Source organism: Chrysemys picta, chromosome 7 (assembly GCF_011386835.1).
Source record: "Chrysemys picta bellii isolate R12L10 chromosome 7, ASM1138683v2, whole genome shotgun sequence".
NCBI lineage: Eukaryota > Metazoa > Chordata > Testudines > Emydidae > Chrysemys > Chrysemys picta.
In genome coordinates this window covers 86,501,632-86,520,909 of record NC_088797.1, presented here as the reverse complement: position 1 = coordinate 86,520,909, position 19,278 = coordinate 86,501,632, and the positions used below count along the sequence as shown (strand labels likewise).

Sequence of the window (19,278 nt, the reverse complement as noted above, 5' to 3'; positions counted from 1 at the left end):
TTGACTTGGCCTGGATTTAAACTGGAGAACTAACGTGTGAAAGGCTCTGCATCCCACCGTCAATCCCATGATCCATCTGGACCCTGTCTACCCACCCCCAGCCTCCTCTTTTACTTAAATTGGGGGGAAAAATAGTTAACGCTTCAGAGTGCCATTCTCTTCCTGCTTTGTATTCTGTACCCTTTTCTGCTTCTCTGTTGTTCCCCGCTCTGCACCCACCATCCATGTTCTCTTACCCCTTGCCTATCCCTCGCTCATTCCCTTCTTGCTTCTTCCACTTAATGGTCTTGTTCTTTGTTTTTTCCTCCCTTTCCTAACATTCTTTCCCTGTTATCCCTACATCCTGCCACAATGCCTGAGTCAGGTGCCTTGCTGGGAAGAGAACTTTTCAGAAATACAGTAAAATGCCCTGTTCAATAAGCAGCAGCCCCAGGCCACTAAATTAATGGGAATTTCAAACTCTGTAAATAATTTACCAGGGTAGTGAGAGATCAAGGAAATTGCTCAGACTGCATCGTGTAGTGTCTCTGATTAGCGTTTATGAGGGAAGCAGCTGCTCTCAGCCCTGCCAAAACTTTTTCAAACAGAGAATGGTTAACTTTGCTACAATACAACTCTTATAGGGCAGGTGTAATGAACAGTGGCACCCCAGCTACAGCCCCTACCAACACTGGCTATCTTGCATTGCACTGCCTGTCATGGGAAATCAGGCAGCTCCCCTTGGCCTCCCTCAAACTACAACATCTGGAGGTCCAGTTTAGGTTTCCATCCTTCTGGCCTTACTCATGGAAGTAGTGCCATTACTGGGATTGTTCATGTAAGGTGAGTAGGAGTTGTTTGATTCTGGGCCATAGCAGGGAGTATGTGGACCAGAGCCCAGGCAAGGCAGAGAGTTTGGGGAAGAGTGTAAAAAATGTCCTGCAAATATTTGTTTGAATGTTCAAACAAATTCCCTTTCCATGTGCCTTCAGCGTCCATTTTCCATGAATCTGCTAGTATGTTGTTCTTAACCCAGCAATCACAAGAACCCTCCCTTTATGATTAGGCATTAGGAATTCTGAAATGTTCTTCTGTTGTAACGTGGGGTCCCAGTATGGAAAATGCCCAAACCATTGTCCTACTCCTTGAGTTCACTGATAGGAGTGTTTGTGGAAACAGCAAATTTTAAGGGAATGTAGAAGAATATTCATATAAAACTCACTCTGAATTCATCAGCGCAAGGATTCACTCTAAACCTGAATCGAAGTGTTATGCTTTTCCAGTCAAGGAAAGGAAACAGCGCCATTCGACCTATATATCCATACAAAATGAACCAACTTTCTTTGGATTTCAGATATGGAACATGCCACCCAACATACAGACTGAGACTATTCCGCAAATAATTTCAAATAATGAAAAAATTGGAGAAAAGGCTGAATTGGTCAAATTTCCATATTTATGGTGACTGTTTCACTTGGCTCTAGACAGCAGTGTTTATGGAGAGGAAAGTGGCTCTCATGGCACTCAGCACAGTGCTTCTGAAACGGTGCATGGTGAGAAGTACCTTCTCGTCTGGTAGAGACAATGAATTGGCTTTAAGAAGAAATACTTTTAATTACACTCATCATTTCGGAACCACCCACAGGAACAGCCATCTTGCTAAAATGACATCATTTGTGACACTGGCTCAGAGGGAAAGGTGAAGGGACCAGGGTCAGATATTGTAAGCCCAACCCTATCTGACATGAATAAGCAGAAGCACTGAGGTAGATTTGCAGCTACTCTAGGGTCATACCATGCTGGTTACTGGATAGGAAAGTCCATATTCACACTTATCATTTTTCAGGTGAACATCACTTTGCTGGACATTAACGATAACTATCCCATGTGGAAGGATGATCCGTACTTCATTAACCTGGTGGAAATGACCCCCCCAGACTCCGATGTCACAACGGTATGTGCCATGACAGCCAACAGAATGCACCCTCTGAATCCAGAAGCACAAAGAAACTAGTTTTAATCTTTGTGCTGTCTGGACTGACTTTTAGCATGTGTAATATTGAAGGGCTGATGCCTTTAACTGGAGACAAAGATCTGTGCATGCTTCTGCCTTGCAGTGCTGCCAGGGTACCTCAGTCCTGTTATACTAGCCCTGAGTCCTGCAGCACCTTTGTATATGTATCTCTCCATCCTGACCTGCCATCTCCTGTCCCCTCCATCGTGCCAGCCCTGGCACTCTCCCAGGCAGGAATTGGCACACTGTGCCAAATTCATTTTCGCCGCATTCACTGTGTTTGGCCCAGTGAAGAGAACAGTTATTCTAAGAAGTCTGTTCCTTTAATCCAATGGTGTTCGCATGGCCAGAGAGTGGGATACAGCCAGGAAATCCTGGTGCTTAAAGCCATGGAGTTAACAGGCCTTTGTTGAAAGAAAAACTGCAGTTTGATTTTAAAAATGCAATAACCACATCATCTGGTTGGATCAATCACCAATAAGGTTAAATGGTTATAAACTATAATAAATGAGACAGCCACCATCTTGCATATCTCCTGAGAAAATTTGAACTGCTGTTTAGCAGATGAATACGGGAACAAGACTAGAGGCTTTTGTGGCTGATTAAAGGCAAATTTTGCTGTCTATTAAAGGATTTTCTTGTTAATTTAACAATGGTTTAAATGTCTCTACAATGTTTTGTACCATTTTCTAATAAATATCAGTATGACCTTAAAACAGAAGTCCCCAGCCATTCCACTCATGTATCTACTAAATAGCAGTTGCTTTGTCTCAAGCTACTTGACGTCAGTGGGACTCCGTGTGGGTGAGAGGGTCTGCGTGAGCCGATCCAACTGCAGAAGAGGGGACTCTATCAGCTGATTGGTTTTCCTGCTGGAAAGTGCCAGTGAAATGGCAGCTCCAATTCAGGGACCCCAGCACTGTTTAAAATTATGAAGAACTCAGCATCATGGCAGATACTTCTCATTTTAAAAAAATGAAAATTGAAGAGTGGGTCCTTAGCTGGGGTAAATCAGTGTAACCCCACTGCCCTATGTGAATTTGTCCATTTGCACCAGCTGAGGATCTAGCCTGGAGTTATCCCACATACTTGCTTCCTCTAATATTCATTTAGCAATCTAAAGCCCTGATCTTGCCAAGACTTATACATGTGCTTAGCTTTATGTTCTGTAGGTAATCTCATTGAAGCTAATAGGACTATTGTTACAATGCAGAAGGTTAAGTCTTTGCAGGATCAGAGCTTAACGTGTTGAGACTACAGCAATCACTGCAGTTTCCTTATAGATAGCGCAGGTTCTCTACAGCATGAGACTGGAATCTGATCCATGTGCAGTATGGGACTTGAACTTTGTGTCCTCCACTGTGCATCTGGGCCCTGATATGATTATAAAGGCGTGAAAGTCCATTTGGAGAACACAGTCCTTGAACTGCAGCCATGCTTCCCACCCCAAGCATGTTGCAGTCTTTCCTCCGCGCACATGTGTGTGTGTTTCTTTAAAACAATGTTTTTGGCTAACTTCTGCTTTCCTAGCCTCGCCTGTGACCTCCCTCAAGGACCTCTCTGAAAGGCATTGATTTAAAGTCTTTCAAATCTCTTCAGCAAAATAAAAGAGAGGAGGAGAGAGAATTATTTTCCATCATGCTGGGAGAAAAATGACGGGCGTGAAACAGAAAATAAATGAGGGAAAAGTGAAGAGAATCCACAAAATCATCAAACAGGAAAGACTGGGGGAAAAAATCCTGTAGTGAAACATTAATCTTGGAGCAGGAGGGGGAATGGATTCCATTCCAAGTCCACCTTGCAGAAATTAACTCTGCATTACTGTAGCTGGCCTATCTGCTTCCCCTTCCCCATGGGGGAGCAAGCTGTGCTTTCTGAGTGCACGATTCACTTGGGCACATGGCTGTGGCTCCTTCTGCATCTGTTCTTATTGGGAAGAATCTGTCGGCAGCAGGATATGGGAAAGCAGAGGGGTTTAATAATATGTTAAATTATTATTATTTATGCTGAGTAAATATAATGTATTCCTGTGTAATTAAAATGAAGCATTGTGGCTGATAAAGGCAAACCGAAGTGGTGGTTTCTATGGCATATTGGCTTGTAACCTTTTGCTCTGCCACTGTATCTCTGCACTTGTAAGGACACGCCTGAAGGAGTTAGAACAGACACTTAGATCACATGGAGAGACATTACCTGGGCAGCAGCTGGCTGGACTTCCTTCCATCTCAAAATATTCTTGTGCTCTTTGTTACTATGAAGCTTCCATCAATGGTGATCCTCGGGGACAGGGTACTGGACTTGTTGACTGTTGGTCTACTTGTATGGAGCTTGAGGACTGGTAAAAGCTATGATGTTGCAGTTTCCACTTTGCCCATAATTCCACCCATTATCCATTCCATAATTTACAATACCTACATTGTATAGTATAGCACAGTGTTACGGTACACTTCTATGTATTTTGGTGCATTACAGTTGTGCTCAGGGGCCCCAATCAAGGCCTTATTGTGCTAGGTGCACCATTGTAAAGCATCTGGCATGTTTTGGGGCACAGTACAAATAATAAATCTCTGCCATTGGTATTGCTGTGGCATCCAGTCAATGTTATCTGCCATTTGTGCTATGATTTCTGTGTAAAAAGGGGGGAGGTGAGCAGAAAGATTCAGGGTTTAGAGGTTTCAGGACTGGCCCCTAAAGATCAACTGTTGCCAGTTGGCAAATCCTCCAACTTCTATATCCCAACACAGATGAGCTGTAAGACCAAGACCCTGCTCCCTTGTGGCAATTAAAACTCTGATGGAATTTTTTGTAAATTGACCCCAGTGTCCATATCAAATTGCTGTGGGGGTAATTTGTCTGTCTGAATTCCCCCTGCAGTTTGAGTCGGATGCCGTATTCTTCTCTACATACTCTCCTAAATTGGTGTATGGGGTTGCTGTGCTCTGTTACAGCACCCACCTTCCACCCAAGAGAGAAGCGGCACTTAAGTGGTGGGCAAATAATCCTTGTCTACTTCACAGGGATATTGGGCAGGTTGATTAGTCTCAGTAAAATGCTGTGATGAAAGGTGCCATATAGGGGTTCCATATTTCTTTTCCATTATTTTTGCTCTGTAGGGATGTCTTGTATGAAACAAAATCTGTATTTCTTCAGCATGCCACTGCTCCTGCTGCTTATTCCCCACTGAAAGTCATCTTGCATTTGACATCACAATTAGTTGCTGGAAAAATAATAATTATATCACCAACATAATACTAAATCAGGTGAGTGACAAGCAACGGGAGCAGTGAAGAAGTCCTAAGTAACAAAGTTCTTATTTTTATGTAAATATCCCTGGGAATTAAAAACTCCGAGGGAGAAAAATAAAACAGAAAATGTCTGACACAGAAGAGAATGATGCCTAAAGAGGGTTATCTTCAGAGTTTCCCATGGGGCAACACAAGCTCTTTAGTGCACTTAATTTTTTATTTCTTTTTGGTTTGCTTTAATTTCCTTTTCAGTTTTTCATCTCAGATCCGAGAGTTGACTGCGTGGATGCGCTGTACTGAACAGGGTTCCCTTGATTTAGCAGACTGACATCTGCACTTGGTCTCTCCAGGTGGTTGCTATTGACCCTGACCTGGCTGAGAATGGCTCCCTTGTGTACAGCATCAGGCCACCGAATAAATTCTACAGCCTCAACAGCACCACGGGGAAGATCCGGACCACGGGGGTCGTGTTGGATAGAGAGAACCCAAACCCCCAAGAAGCTGAACTAATGAGGAAGATCATGGTCTCCGTCACTGACCGTAAGCTCCAACTCAGTTATTCTGCTCCATGCTGCTTCTCATTACTTACTGTATGCCTTTGCCATTTGTCTCTCCTGTTGCTCCAAATATAGGATCTATCTATTTTCGCATCCTGTTTCTTTCTCTTTGTACTATTATCAAGCAGCGTGTAAGTTACTGGAGTGGCATGATAGAATTCCCTTAAATTATCATGTTGCATAATTGTTTTTGACATAGCAGGACTGGTAGCAACCACTGTGGCTAAGGTTACATAAGCATTTCCATTCTAACCTTCTGTTTTCACTTACATGTACTTTTCTGAAACTTTCACATATCAAGCTAAAATTTTCCAAGTCTGTTCTCTGCTTGAAGGCAACTTAGGGTTTTTTGTTTTTGTTTTTATTCTGAGCAAAATAGATGAGCCATTTCTGAGGAGAAGAATGGGGAGGGAGGGGAAATACTTGCCCAATTATAAAAAAAATACAATTTTTGTGATTTCATTTAACAGACCAGACAAATTAGATGAGAGAGGTGAAATTTGGCCTGGAAATAGCCCTTACTGAGGAGAAGTGCTTTTGAATGCTGTGGTGAAAACTGGGTTTTCTTTCATTGAGTTATGACCAGATTGTACTTTGTGCATGTACAGTGTGTTTCAGAAGGATTTGCTCACTCAGCGTGTAGAGTGTGCAGCTGGCAAAGGCTGTGGTGTTTGCACACATGGTTAATTTAACTGGGTCCTACAAATCAGAAGTTAGGGAAATTTTAAGAGCCTTTGCCCCAACCCAGGCATTCTCTGTAAGTGTTTGTGGCAGGGCTTTTATAAACCTTCTCACACCCATAAGAAGGATATGAGAGGAGCTCCTCTTCTGCAGACAGTAGAAAGTCAGCAGGAGGGGACCTCTGCTACTGCACGCCATTCAAGGGGAACTGCTGTCATGTGCAAGAGGGAAACCCTGCTTCTGTGTTCTATATCACGAGGGCTGCAGCCCCAGGCTGGTGTCTCTTCTTTGAGGGTTGTAAGATCCCTGGGGCACAGGGAACTACCACAAATTATGCAGTCGAGTTTCCCGCATTTGGGGAAATCGCAGGGGTCAGCACACCCGCAGTGCAATGGATGAGCCTCACCTTGGGAAAACCACCTTCGTGATCATGGTATCTCCCCTGCCAGGTAACTGCTCTGAAGTCAGGCATGCCACAGCCCTTAAGGTCTGCAGGAGAGGGGGCTCCCTCCTGCAGGACTTGCAGGATACATGGGGCATGACATTCCAGTGATCTCTAGCTAAATAATGTTATCATTTAGGGGGAAAGGGCTGCTGAGTGATTAAAAAAAATCTTTTTCTCTGAAAAGAATATCCTATGAGGACTGTTTGTTTTTTAAATTTAGTTAACTGAACATTCTGGTTGCACAGCTAAGTACTCAAAAGTCAGGCAATGACAAAGTAAGGTTGTATGTAAGCCTTAACCCTGTCCCTTCCATGTTTGCATTACTATTGCACAGTGTTAATTACACCAACACACATTTTTCAGGTTTGCTGTATGATAAGGATCATATAAGAACATAGAAATTTTTTGTTCTGCAACCACATACACATATTGTCATCACATTGTCTGCTGTTCCCAAGGGATTATTTTAAACGGTTAACTAGCTCTGATGATTAGTTTCCAGCCTGGGGACTCAGTATCTGAAGTGTGTGGCCTGCCAATTCTAGTCCTAGTGGTATCTCTGCTAGATCCAGCCAGGGGAGAATCATACTACGTCACTCTCCTTCCGAAAGAAAGGTGACCCTGTCAGTAGAACTGTCAGTGGCATTCGTTCTGGAGGATTTCTGCCATTAACCTTGCTTGTCGATTGAAGTTGTGCCTTTCCTGCAGGTGGGAGACCGCCTTTACGGGCTACTGGTAGCGCCACAGTTTTTGTGAATTTGCTGGACCTCAATGACAATGATCCCACCTTCCAGAACCTGCCTTTCATTGCTGAGGTCCCTGAAGGCCTTCCAGCAGGCTCCTCCGTCTTCCAGGTGAATCTGCTGCTTCCATCATTTCTGTTTCAACCTGTATTTTGTAGTGGTTGTGTAGCCATGTTAACCAGTATTAACCACCATTTGTAAAAGTGCTATGGAAGTGCCAGTGCTATGGAAGTGTTTAGTATGATTATCATTGCTGCATTTTGGTGAGAGCCTTCTGTGAAGTCAGTACCCTCCCCCAGATAAATATGGCCAGAGTCAGCAGCCAGCATTGTATAAAATGGGGATGCCGTAAATGATCATTCATTTCTGAGCCCCAGACTCCATAAGACAGGCAATCTTAGGGACCTAACCAAATGCCAGGAGACTGGCTCAGGTTAATTTACATGCAATTGTGATGGTGATAAAGGGGTTATTTTCTCCTCACCCAATCTCTGTCTCTCGCTGGCCGCTTTCTCTGTGAGAGAGGTGTGTGTACAATTGTTTAAGCACAGGGCTAAAAATGGGGAACTCCTGAGCTCAGGTCCTGGCTCTGTCACTGTCTCATGCTGTGGCTTGGGGCAAGTCACTTGCTGTCTCTGTACCTCCATTTCCCCATCTGCAGAAAGGAAACATCAGTATTGGCCATCCAGGAGTTGTGCAGGGGTTAGGTAATGTTTGCCAAGCACTCGCTGTAAGTACTAAGTAGCAGAACTCCCACTCCTGAAACCTCTCCCCACAGATGTGACACGGATACTTTAACTCAAGGGGAGTACATTTCACATGCAGCCCTGTGTTGTCACAGCATGGGTTCTATGTACTGTAACTACCAGCAGATGTGACGGTCAAAGTATCCTTTGTGTTTAACTCAGAGTCTGTGGGAAACGGAATCTCTCGCTCTCTGGGTCTGAAGTTTATGTATTTTTATTTTATTTTGACCAAGGCAACACATTCAGGATTCTAATATGAGACGTGTGATGTTGGTTTCTTTCTCATGCTTGTTTCTTCCCTCCATCCTCACTAGGTGGTGGCCATAGACCTGGATGAGGGTCTGAATGGGCAGGTGACCTACCGCATGCAAGTGGGCATGCCCCGAATGGACTTCCTCATCAACAGCAGCAGTGGGCTCGTCAACTCCACAGCAGTGCTGGACAGGGAGAGGATCTCCGAGTATTACCTCAGGGTGGTAGCAAGTGATGCGGGAGTACCGTCCAAGAGCTCCACCAGCACCCTGACAGTCAGAGGTGACTGCAGGGCTGGGCATCCCAAGGCCCTTACACTCAAGCCAACACTTGGCGTTCTTTCCTAGACCTGGTTGTTTCCATACCCCTAGTCCCAGAATCCCCACTGCCATGCATCGGGAGGGGGCTATCCTCGTACTGCCGTCCCCACATGGTTTGGGTGTATATCTTCCTCATAAGTGAGATCAGCTGGGGTGCTCATGTTAGCAGTGCCCAGACATGAGCACTGAGACAACCAAGGCATGGCACTGTCAGTGGGGGTGGGGGGAACCTAGATTTCTGGATCTGTTTCCTCTGTTGCTCTCACAGCCCTGGCATTTCTGTTCCTTTCAGGGTGTGCTGCAAGGACAGTCTGTTTACCTGGATCTTTGCCTGAAGGGGACTGAGTTTCTGCGTTGCTTGGGGGTTGGGTTCTCAGAGCTGACATTTTGTTAATTAACCTAGTGTTTTAATTCATGTGAGTTTACTTAATAGCCATACATAAGCCTAAGAACAGCCATACTGGATCAGACCAATAGTCCATATAGCCCTTTATCCTGTCTCTGACAGTGGCCAGTGCCAGGTGCTTCAGCAGGAATGAGCAAAGCAGGGCAATTATTGACTGATCCATCTCCTGTCATTCAGTCCCAGCTTCTGGCAGTTGGAAGTTTAGACATAACTGGAGCATGGGGTTGCATCCCTGATTATCCTGGCTAATTGCCATTGCTGGACATATGCTCCATGAACTTACCTAATTCTTTTTTTAACCCAATTATGTTTTTGGCCTGCACAACATCCTATGGCAATGAGTTCCACAGGTGGACTGTGCATTATGTGAAGAACTACTTTCTTTTGTTTGTTTGTTTTAAACCTGCTGCCTATTAATTTCATTGGGTGACCCCTAGTTCTTATGTTATGTGAGGGGGTAAATAACACTTCCCAATTCACTTTTTCTGCATCATTTATGATTTTATAGCCCTCTATCATATCCCCCCTTAGTCCTCTCTTCTCTAAAATGAACAGTCCCAATCTTTTTAATCTCTTCTCACATGGAAGTTGTTCCTACTCCTAGTCATTTTCATTGCCCATCTTTGTACCTCCGTCAGTTCTCATATATCTTTTTGAGATAGGGCGACCAGAACTGCATGCAGTATTTAAGGTGTGGATGTACCATGGATTTATATAGTGGCATTATGATGTTTATTATCGATCCCTTTCCTACTCGTTCCGAACATTCTTTTAGCTTGTTCGACTGCCGCACACTGAGTGGATGTTTGCAGGGAGCATCCACAATGACAGCAAGATCTCTTTCTTGCTTGATAACAGCTAATTTAGAGCCCATTATTGTGTATGTATAGTTGGGATTATGTTTTCCAGTGTGCATTACTTTCCACTTATCACCATTGAATTTCATCTTCCGTTTTGTCACCCAGTGATCCAGTTTTGTGAGATCCCTTTGTAACTCTTCACAATCTGCTTTGGACTTAACAATCTTGAGTTATTTTGGGTCATCTGCAAATTTTGCCACCTCACTGTTCCACCCATTTTTTCGGATCATTTATGAATATGTTGAACAGCAATGATCCCAGTACAGATTCTTGGGAACCCTGCTATTTACTTCTTTCCATTGTGAAAATTGCCCATTTATTCATATCCTTTGTTTCCTATCTTTTAACCAGTTACTGATCCATGAGAAGACCTTCCCTCTTATCCCATGATTGCTTGGTTTCCTTAGAAGCATTTGGTGCAAGACCCTGTGTCAAGGCTGCTTCCCCATTTTGAACTTTAGGGTACAGATGTAGGGGCCTGAATGAAGACTTCTAAGCTTAACTACCAGCTTAGATCTGGTCCGCTGCCATCATTCCCCAAGCTAATTCCCTTCCCTGGGTAGCCTTGAGAAACTTTTCACCAATTCCCTGGTGAATACAGATCCAAACCTCTTGGATCTTAAGACAAGGAGAAATTAACCATCTCCCCTCCTTCCTTTCACCAACTCCTGGTGGATACAGATCCAACCCCCTTGGATCTAAAAACAAGGAAAAATCAATCAGGTTCTTAAAAAGAAGGCTTTTAATTAAAGAAAAAGGTAAAAATCATCTCTGTAAAATCAGTATAGAAAATAACTTTACAGCGTAATCAAACTTAAAGAGCTCAGAGGACCCCCCTCTAGCCTCAGGTTCAAAGTACAGCAAACAGAGATAAACACTCTAGTAAAAGGTACATTTACAAGTTGAGAAAACAAAGGAAACTAACACGCCTTGCCTGGCTATTTACTTACAAGTTTGAAATAGGAGAGACTTGTTTAGAAAGATGTGGAGAACCTGGATTGATGTCTGGTCCCTCTCAGTCCCAAGAGCGAACAACAACCAAAACAAAGAGCACAAACAAAAGCCTTCCACCCCCCCACCCCCCCCCCAGATTTGAAAGTATCTTGTCCCTTTATTGGTCCTTTGGGTCAGGTGTCAGCCAGGTTACCCGAGCTTCTTAACCCTTTACAGGTAAAAGGATTTTGGAGTCCCTGGCCAGGAGGGATTTTATGGCACTGTACACAGGAGAGCTGTTACCCTTCCCTTTTTAGTTATGACACCCTGTTAAAGGCTTTCTAAAAGTCCAAGTACACTATATCCACTGGATAACTCTTGTCCACATGCTTGTGGTCTCCTTCAAAGTATTCTAATAGATTGGTGAGGCATGATTCCCCTTTACAAAAGCTGTGTTGACTCTTCCCCAGTATATTCTGTTTGTCTGTGTGTCTGATAATTCTGTTCTTTACTATAGTTTCAACCAATTTGCTTGGTACTAAAGTTAGGCTTAGCAGGCTGAAATTGCCAGGATCGCCTGTGGAGCCTTTTTTAAAAATAAGTGTGACATTAGCTACCCTCCACTCATCTGGTACAGAGGCTGATTTAAGTGATAGGTTACATACAACACTTAGTAGTTCTTCAATTTCATATCTGAGTTCCTTGAAAACTCTTGGGTGAATACCATCTGGTCCTGGTGACTTATTCCTGTTTAATTCATCAGTTTATTCCAAAACCACCTCTGATGACACCTCAATATGGAACAGTTCCTCAGATTTGTCACCTAAAAAGAATGTCTCACCTGTGGGAATCTCCCCTATATCCTCTGCAGTGAAGACCAATGCAAAGAATTAGTTTAGCTTCTCTTCAACTACCTTTGTCTTCTCTGAGTGCTCGCTTAGCACCTCAAGCATCCAGTGGTCCCACTGACTGTTCAGCAGCCTTCCTGCTGCTGATGTACTTAAAAAAAATTGCTGTTAGTTGTTGTTGTCCTTAGATAGTTGCTCTTCAAATTCTTTATTGGCCTGCCTTATTGCACTTTTACTCTTGACTTGCCAGAGTTTATGCTCCTTTCTATTTTCCTTACTAGTATTTCACTTCCAATTTTTAAAGGATGCCCTTTTACCTCTAACTGCCTGTTTCACTCTGCTGTTTAGCCATGGTGGCATTGGGTTTTTTTTGTTTTGTTGTTGTTTTTTTGGTCCTCTGACAGTTTGGTGTATTTTTGCTTGTTTGTTTTAATCTGGTGGATATGTTTAGATTGAACCTCTATTATGGTGTTTTTAAATAGTCCGCATGTAGTTTGCAGACATTTCACCCTTGTGACTCTTCCTTCTAATTTTCATTTAACTAGCCTCCTCATTTTTGTGTGGCTCCCCTTTTCAAAGTTAAATGCTATGGTGGTGGGTTTCTTTGGCATTTTTCTACCTACAAGGATGTTAAATTTAATTACATTGTGGTCGCCAGAGCCTATGTTAAACATAATTAAGAAATGAGAAAAGAAATAACCCCAGAGTTCCTTCAGTCCAGTGTGTGGAAGGATCTTTGTCTGCACCTATAGCCCCAGCATCCTCTCTGCCATGCACCAGGAGGTGGCTAGGCCATCTACCTCTAGGCTCCAGATTCTCTTCCCTCCTCCCTTGGGAAGCAATGGGAACTGTCTCTGTATGTCTGTCCCTCAGAATGTCTCCTGTCCTGGGCTGATTGAGAGTCTACTTGTACTGTAAAATCTTGTATGCCTTTCAGGGCAGCAATGGTATTTTCATTCTGTGTTTGTAAAGCACCTAACACAATGGGGCTCTGATCCTGAGTGGCGCCTCTAGGCAACCCCTCAGTACAAATAATAAATAACAATAAAGGAATTGTACAAATGGAATGTTCAAAACAGTCACCAGTGAAGGGATCTGTTTGAGAGCTTGGTAGTTGGCAGTGGCCTTTTAAGAACAGCAGACTAGACTGGGTGCATAGGCAAGGGGCATACTTGACCCTCTGCTGTCTGTTACAGTTCTGGATGTGAATGACGAAAACCCCACCTTCTTCCCAGCTGTCCACAACATCTCCCTACCTGAGAACATACACCGGGACTTCAAAGTGGTCCGTCTGAACTGCACTGACGCTGATGTGGGTCTGAATGCTGAACTCAGTTACTTCATCACTGGTACCAAATATTCCTACACCTTCTTATCTCTGATATATCTTGGCTGTACCGTTAATCTCTGTGCAGTGGAGAACATCAATCCATCCTTAGACCTATTCCAGAGTCATGATGCAAAGCACTGTGGGTAAAACATATGCAAATCAGACAGCCAAAGGGGCTTTTCATCCTGCTGTTGCTTTGCAAGGCTGATTTGCTTACATTTTCCTATGATGCTTTGCAAATGACTGAAAAACTGTTTGAGGCTGAGAATTATCTATGCTTCTTCAACCTGAAAGCGTAATCAGCTGTGTGTGTCTGCGCAACATGAGCATGAGGGCTTGAAGCAGGAATTGTTAGTCTCCTTTGCAAGGTCAGGTGAAGCATTGCCAAGGGAGCTGTATTCAGGCAGGCATGCAAGATGACATGAAAATGTGCCGCCTCCTATCTCGTAGGGCACCGTTGATATAGCTGTTAGATTCAGGTCCCTTTCCACTCCCGTTTTTCTGGCATACTCTTGTCATAACTCCAACTATTCCTAGCACTGAGTAGACCAAACTCTCTGGAGGGGAGGTATGAGCTGTGGCTGGCCACAACTTCCAGTGATACCCCGGGATGGGAAAATAGACATTTGAGACTCCTCCTTATTGAGATGGCTTCACCCCCATGGAGTAGTGGGAATGCTGGCAATGGCATGGGGACAGAGGAGCTAGAGGGAGTGTGAATGTGCTGATGTGTTCTGTATGGGAGAGGTGGAGAAGGATGTTTTGGTTTACAGAAGTGGCGCTTGTCTATTCGATGGCAGTGTTGTTGTGGCGTTTGTAGGTGTTATTGGAGATGGTGTTCTGAAGAGTTTGCTGTCGTTCTGATATACAAGACAGAAAGTTTGTTCACGCTTCCCAAAAAGCTTTGGAATGATGTTCCACACATAAGCTCTGCTTTCTCCAGAGGTTCCAAACATTGTGCATTATCGCCCTCTTCTGTACAGAAGTGAAGATGATGCCCCAAATTTGTTTAGCTTTATATTAGCTTTAGCTATTAAGTAGTCCCATCCTTTAGCCGGGAAAGAAGTGCTGTACCTGCATTACTTCTCTGCATTCTTCTTATACATTCTGATTCTCACTCATATGGTTTTGATTGAAATCAGAACCAGAACTCTTTTCAGTTCTCCCTCTGCCACATCTTCCCTCTCAACATCATAAAAGCAAAAGGATTGGCTTAGTGCAGCTGTGAGATATGCAACTAAGTCATAAGGCACAATTCATTTAAAGTGCATTTATGGTTGGAAGCATGTCTCTAAAAATAGCACCTTATACAAAATACCATATTCCCCCCTCCCAGGTCGAATCTGCTCCCATTACTGAAACAAACATGCTTTTATTTCTGTTAATACTGCAGAGCCAACAGAGTGATGGGAGAGCAAACTGGATTCTAATCTGCCTTGTGCATCATCACCAAAATAGTCAGTTGAGTTCTAGTTGCAGAATCTCTAATACTGAAAGTGAAGAAAAAGGCCAAAAATAAATCCCACAACTTGGTCTTCACATCCCAAGCTGAGTTTTCTGCACCTGCAGTTAAAAAAACAAAACAAAACAAAAAAAAACCCTTCCAGTACTTTGACTTGCAAAGTGAGCACATGTGACTTCGACATGAAGAGGGAAACACAGAGAAACAGTAACATCACATTATGATCACTCTTCTTACTATAGCTGCACTGTGTTTTGTCCCACAACCCTTATGGTCCAGCAAGAAAAAAATACATGTGTTTCCCCATGGACACTATGAAAACTGTATGAAATGACCCACTTTTTTCTTCAGAGGCAGAAAGTCTCCATTTGGACTTTTTTAACTTAGCACAGCATTCCCCATAACCTGTGTTGGGCTGTAACCTGTCTAATAAAGGCCCTCGGCCAGTAGTTGGAGGGATGGGGAAAAGGGAGCCATTTACTTTAGCAGTTAGTGGCCCATTCATTCTTTACCATATAAAACACTCCCATCTTCTTCCAAAGAGTGCAAATACGGAGTTGTTCTGGTATATCCGACAGAGTCACAGATCAGGTCATGCTGTGATGGTTTGCACTGATTAATCCATGGCATTGTGACATTTGGTTTGTTACTTGGGTAGCAATGTGTTGAGCTGAGTAGTGTGAGGGATTGAGCTAATTGCATTACATTGGGCAGCCATGAGGGTTGTGGGAAACATGCTATGTTTCATACAGTTGACATAATTTGGTTGCGTTACCTTATCCAGTATCCTGGAGACTGCTTTCTTCATGTGATCTGGCAGAATAGGTACAAGACAATGTTGTGCAATAATGATTTTAAAAACATGTCTTCCCAACAGCTTTCAAGAGCCAAACAGCATAATAATTATGTTGTCATCCATTAGTTGGAGCCATAACTAGAAAGCACTCACTGATTTTTACAGTGGTGTTTTCCCAATAATATACCGGTTAGGTTTCCAGTCACTTTTTAATTTGTGTCTGTTTTCTCGCTCTGTCTTTGAAACATTTTCATTTGCTTTTCTGCAGGTGGAAATCAGGATGGTAAGTTCAGTGTTGGCTTCAGAGATGGTGTGGTCAGAACAGTAGTGAATCTCGACAGAGAAACTATGGCATCATATACCCTAGTCCTGGAGGCCATAGGTAAGGATTTCCCTTAGTTTTTGTTTTTGTTGTTCAAACAATCAATTTAGGTTATATACAAGTCTTCTTTGGAGTGCATTGGCGAGAGAGAGAACTGTCTGCCAGCACCATGTAAATCAATGTCAGTAGATGTGTTTTAATAATAATGATTCATATCCCACTTCTGTTAATATATCTCAGCCCCAGTGTGAAGGGACCTGCCTTTACTGAGTGGTAGGGGGATTCCTTATTTGTGTTCATTCAGTCCAGGGCTTTCCCTGCACTGCTCTACTGTGATCTGGGGGAAAAAGCCCTCCCTCGGGTAAGGAAACAGTTCAATCTCTTGTTACTGTATATCCTGCTGTAATGAAAATATTCACTATGGAGTTATGGTGCAACAATATCAGTCTGAAAATGCCATGCCAAAACCTGGTTCACTTGCTGCCAGTTGACACTGTGGAGCCAGCTGGCATGGTCAAAGGGACTCAGTGCCAACTATTTTCTGACCATGATCACCAAGGGCTTACAGTTCTGTGTTAGTTTATAGGAGCCTTGGCATTCTTTGGAAAGGGAGATCAGTGGCAAGGTAGGGATTTTCTATAGACCACAAAATTGTTGGAATGCATGTGAAAACCAGATGATATAGGGGGCAGAACAATTTTAGGAGACCAGCAGTTCCTAGTGTTGCAGCTGTGGATAATGTTATCTCCCTCTTATGGATTTTGGCCCCCTTCTAGCTACAGAAGCAGAGGAAACTCCTCTGTCTCCTCCCATCTCCAAAGAACCCCATGTAGGGTTACGTTGGCACTTGGTAATACAAGTCAGCTGGATATTTAGTGACCATTTCTGAAAGAACAAAGGATAAGCACTGATCCTCAGGCAGTTATCAGAGTGTCTGTCTTTCCACATTGCCAGGTCCCCTGGCCCCCAGTTTGCTGTATTTAAAATTGATAAGTGTTAAGGTATGTTTTTAAAAACGTGTTAAATTCTTATTTCCCATTGCTCATGGTAACACCTTGGAGTCTTGAAACCAAACTGCATTTTCATGCCATCTTTTTGTTTCCTGCATTGTCATGCATATTGATTTATGCTGCTGCATCAGAGCTGGGCATCTGATGCTGTTTTCCTATTTTTCTTTTGGTTAATTAAAAAAAACATTTGCCTTAAAAAGGAAAAATAATTGCATGGATTTTGAAATTGCATAGATGGTGAAGAAGAAAAGAGAGTTTGGGGGCAGAGAGAGAGAAAATGTGGGCCTCTTACTTTTCACAGTTTCTTTAATGGGTGATTAATTGGCCACTCCGTGTAGAATATAGGTGTGTGTGCATTTTTTATGATGCCATAGTCTGTTTCCCTGTGGAAGGTGTAGCAGAATTGGAGCTCCCTCATTTGTGGCCTGCCTCTTGGCGTAAGAAGAGGAAAGGCCTTTTCATCTTGTAGAAATGTAATCCTCAACGACTAGTCAACACCTGACAAGAGAATTATGTGCTTCCTGTCTGTGAGAAGGAGAGAGGTGAGATGGACCCCCTTGTGTTTTCTGTTCTTCACAGACAATGGCCCCACAGGGAACAGGCGGACTGGGACAGCCACGGTGCACATCACTGTACTAGATGTCAATGACAATCGGCCTATCTTCCTTCAGAGCAGTTACGAGGCCAGTGTACCTGAGAACATCCCAGACTCCAGCAGCATAGTGCAGGCATGTATTCCCCCTGTTCCCCGGGCTCCAAAGGTAGAGTGTTACTGTGTGAAAGGGAATCTCACCTCCCTCCCTCTTGCCACGTTCTGACTGTTAGCTGGAAAGACACAGATGTATAGAACTTAACAGGTCTTTCCACCTCTGGCCATGATCCATCTCCCTGCTAATCTAGGATTATTCCTTACTGTACACTTAGGAGCCAGTCCTTCCTCTCCTTTGATGGACTAAAAACACCAGAGAGAGGCTGGGAGAGAGGAAGCGGGGCAAGTGAAGTCATTCGTTTTTTGGATGCTGAGCAGAGACATGGAATGGGAGGGAACCCTGGAAGAGAAAAAACAGGAAACTGCTTTGCCCCACTTCTTGAGGAAAAAAACTCTGCTTGTGAAAGCCTCTTCCTTTCTCTTTCGTTGGCTTTTCTTTTCTTCCCCGCCCAGCTGGTATATGTGGCTAAGAACACAGCAGCAGCAGAGCTGCACTCTGCAAGTTTCCAGTCTGCCTGGATAAAGTAACATTTTCCATGGTGAGGAGGGAAAGGAGACAGGCCTCCATAGCAGGCAGTTAGTGCCCCAGAACAGAGCTGCTTTCATTGCAACACTGGCTGAGGCTGCAGTGTCTTTTCTCTCCTCCCAGTGAGCTAAGGGGCTGAGACGATATAGAAGTCTTGACAGAGAGAGAGGGAGGAGTTTGGAGTCTCATTTTTATTTTTGTTTCCCCTTTGGAACTAGCCATCAGTAGAGCTGAATGGCTGAATGACCTGGGGAATGAATGCATGTATTCACTCAGCCTCTGAGGGTTTCCAACCTCACTTCAAATCCAAATGTTTTCTGGAGTGGGCACTAACGAGTCTTTGCAGTATGCTCTGTGAAGCCTTCTTATGCCTTGAATGCATTTCTTAGTGCTGGAAAAAGGGCAGTGAGGTGACAGGGCTTTGTCCGTCATGTGGAGGGAGAAGGAGATGGCAAAGTGATTCGCTGGGGAAAAAATAGTGGAGTCTTTCACCTGTTGGTCACTAGTTGAATCCCACCCAGGTTGGTAGTAACTGAAAGTCACTATCATCTGATGGCCCTTATCAAAGGTGCCATCTATGAAAGGAGTTCCATCTGAGTAGTTCTTAGTGGGCATATGACCCTACAGAAAAAAAATCACCACAAGTGGTGCTCTTGGTTGTCTGAATTTTAGCTTTTTATGTGCCTGGTTCTGAGTTATGCTGACTGGCTTTGCTGCGCCTTAGCTATGCTGCAGTGTTATTTCTGATGTGGGTAGTTTTTAAATTATGCCAGTGTGCTCAGAGCATAACAGTAGGTTCCCTTTTTACTCTGTGCATATACATCTAAATACATAGGTAGAGAATCCAAGGATTGAACAGGCCTGGAGACTAAGTTGCTCTTTTACCCAAGAGCTGATCTCTCTAGATCAGGGCCAAGTCACGTTGCCAGGGCAGCGTGGGAAGAAGTACTGGGCTCTGTTGCTGCCCATGTTGTGCCTGTTCTCTGAACTCATATGGGACCCTGCTCTCCAGGCTGTCAATTCAGCTCCACATCCAGAAGCAAACTTTTAAAAGATATAATCAGTAAAAAATTGATGACTCCAGCCTTTACCCC

At 43.6% G+C, this 19,278-nt stretch overlaps 1 protein-coding gene and 1 pseudogene across 4 annotated transcripts in view; one reads left to right on the top strand and one right to left on the bottom strand.

Moving 5' to 3' along the window:
* Positions 1-19,278, top strand: part of CDH23 (cadherin related 23) — a 533,292-nt gene that overhangs the window by 371,159 nt on the left and 142,855 nt on the right. For all 4 annotated transcript variants that reach the window (XM_065551950.1, XM_065551951.1, XM_065551952.1 and 1 more), the window contains 7 exons: positions 1,826-1,933; positions 5,589-5,778; positions 7,630-7,775; positions 8,725-8,944; positions 13,226-13,378; positions 15,886-15,999; positions 17,529-17,677. In XM_065551950.1, the coding sequence (XP_065408022.1) occupies positions 1,826-1,933; positions 5,589-5,778; positions 7,630-7,775; positions 8,725-8,944; positions 13,226-13,378; positions 15,886-15,999; positions 17,529-17,677 (1,080 nt within the window). The remainder of the gene's footprint in view (positions 1-1,825; positions 1,934-5,588; positions 5,779-7,629; positions 7,776-8,724; positions 8,945-13,225; positions 13,379-15,885; positions 16,000-17,528; positions 17,678-19,278) is intronic.
* LOC112060092 (U1 spliceosomal RNA) lies at positions 6,779-6,933 on the bottom strand (annotated as a pseudogene).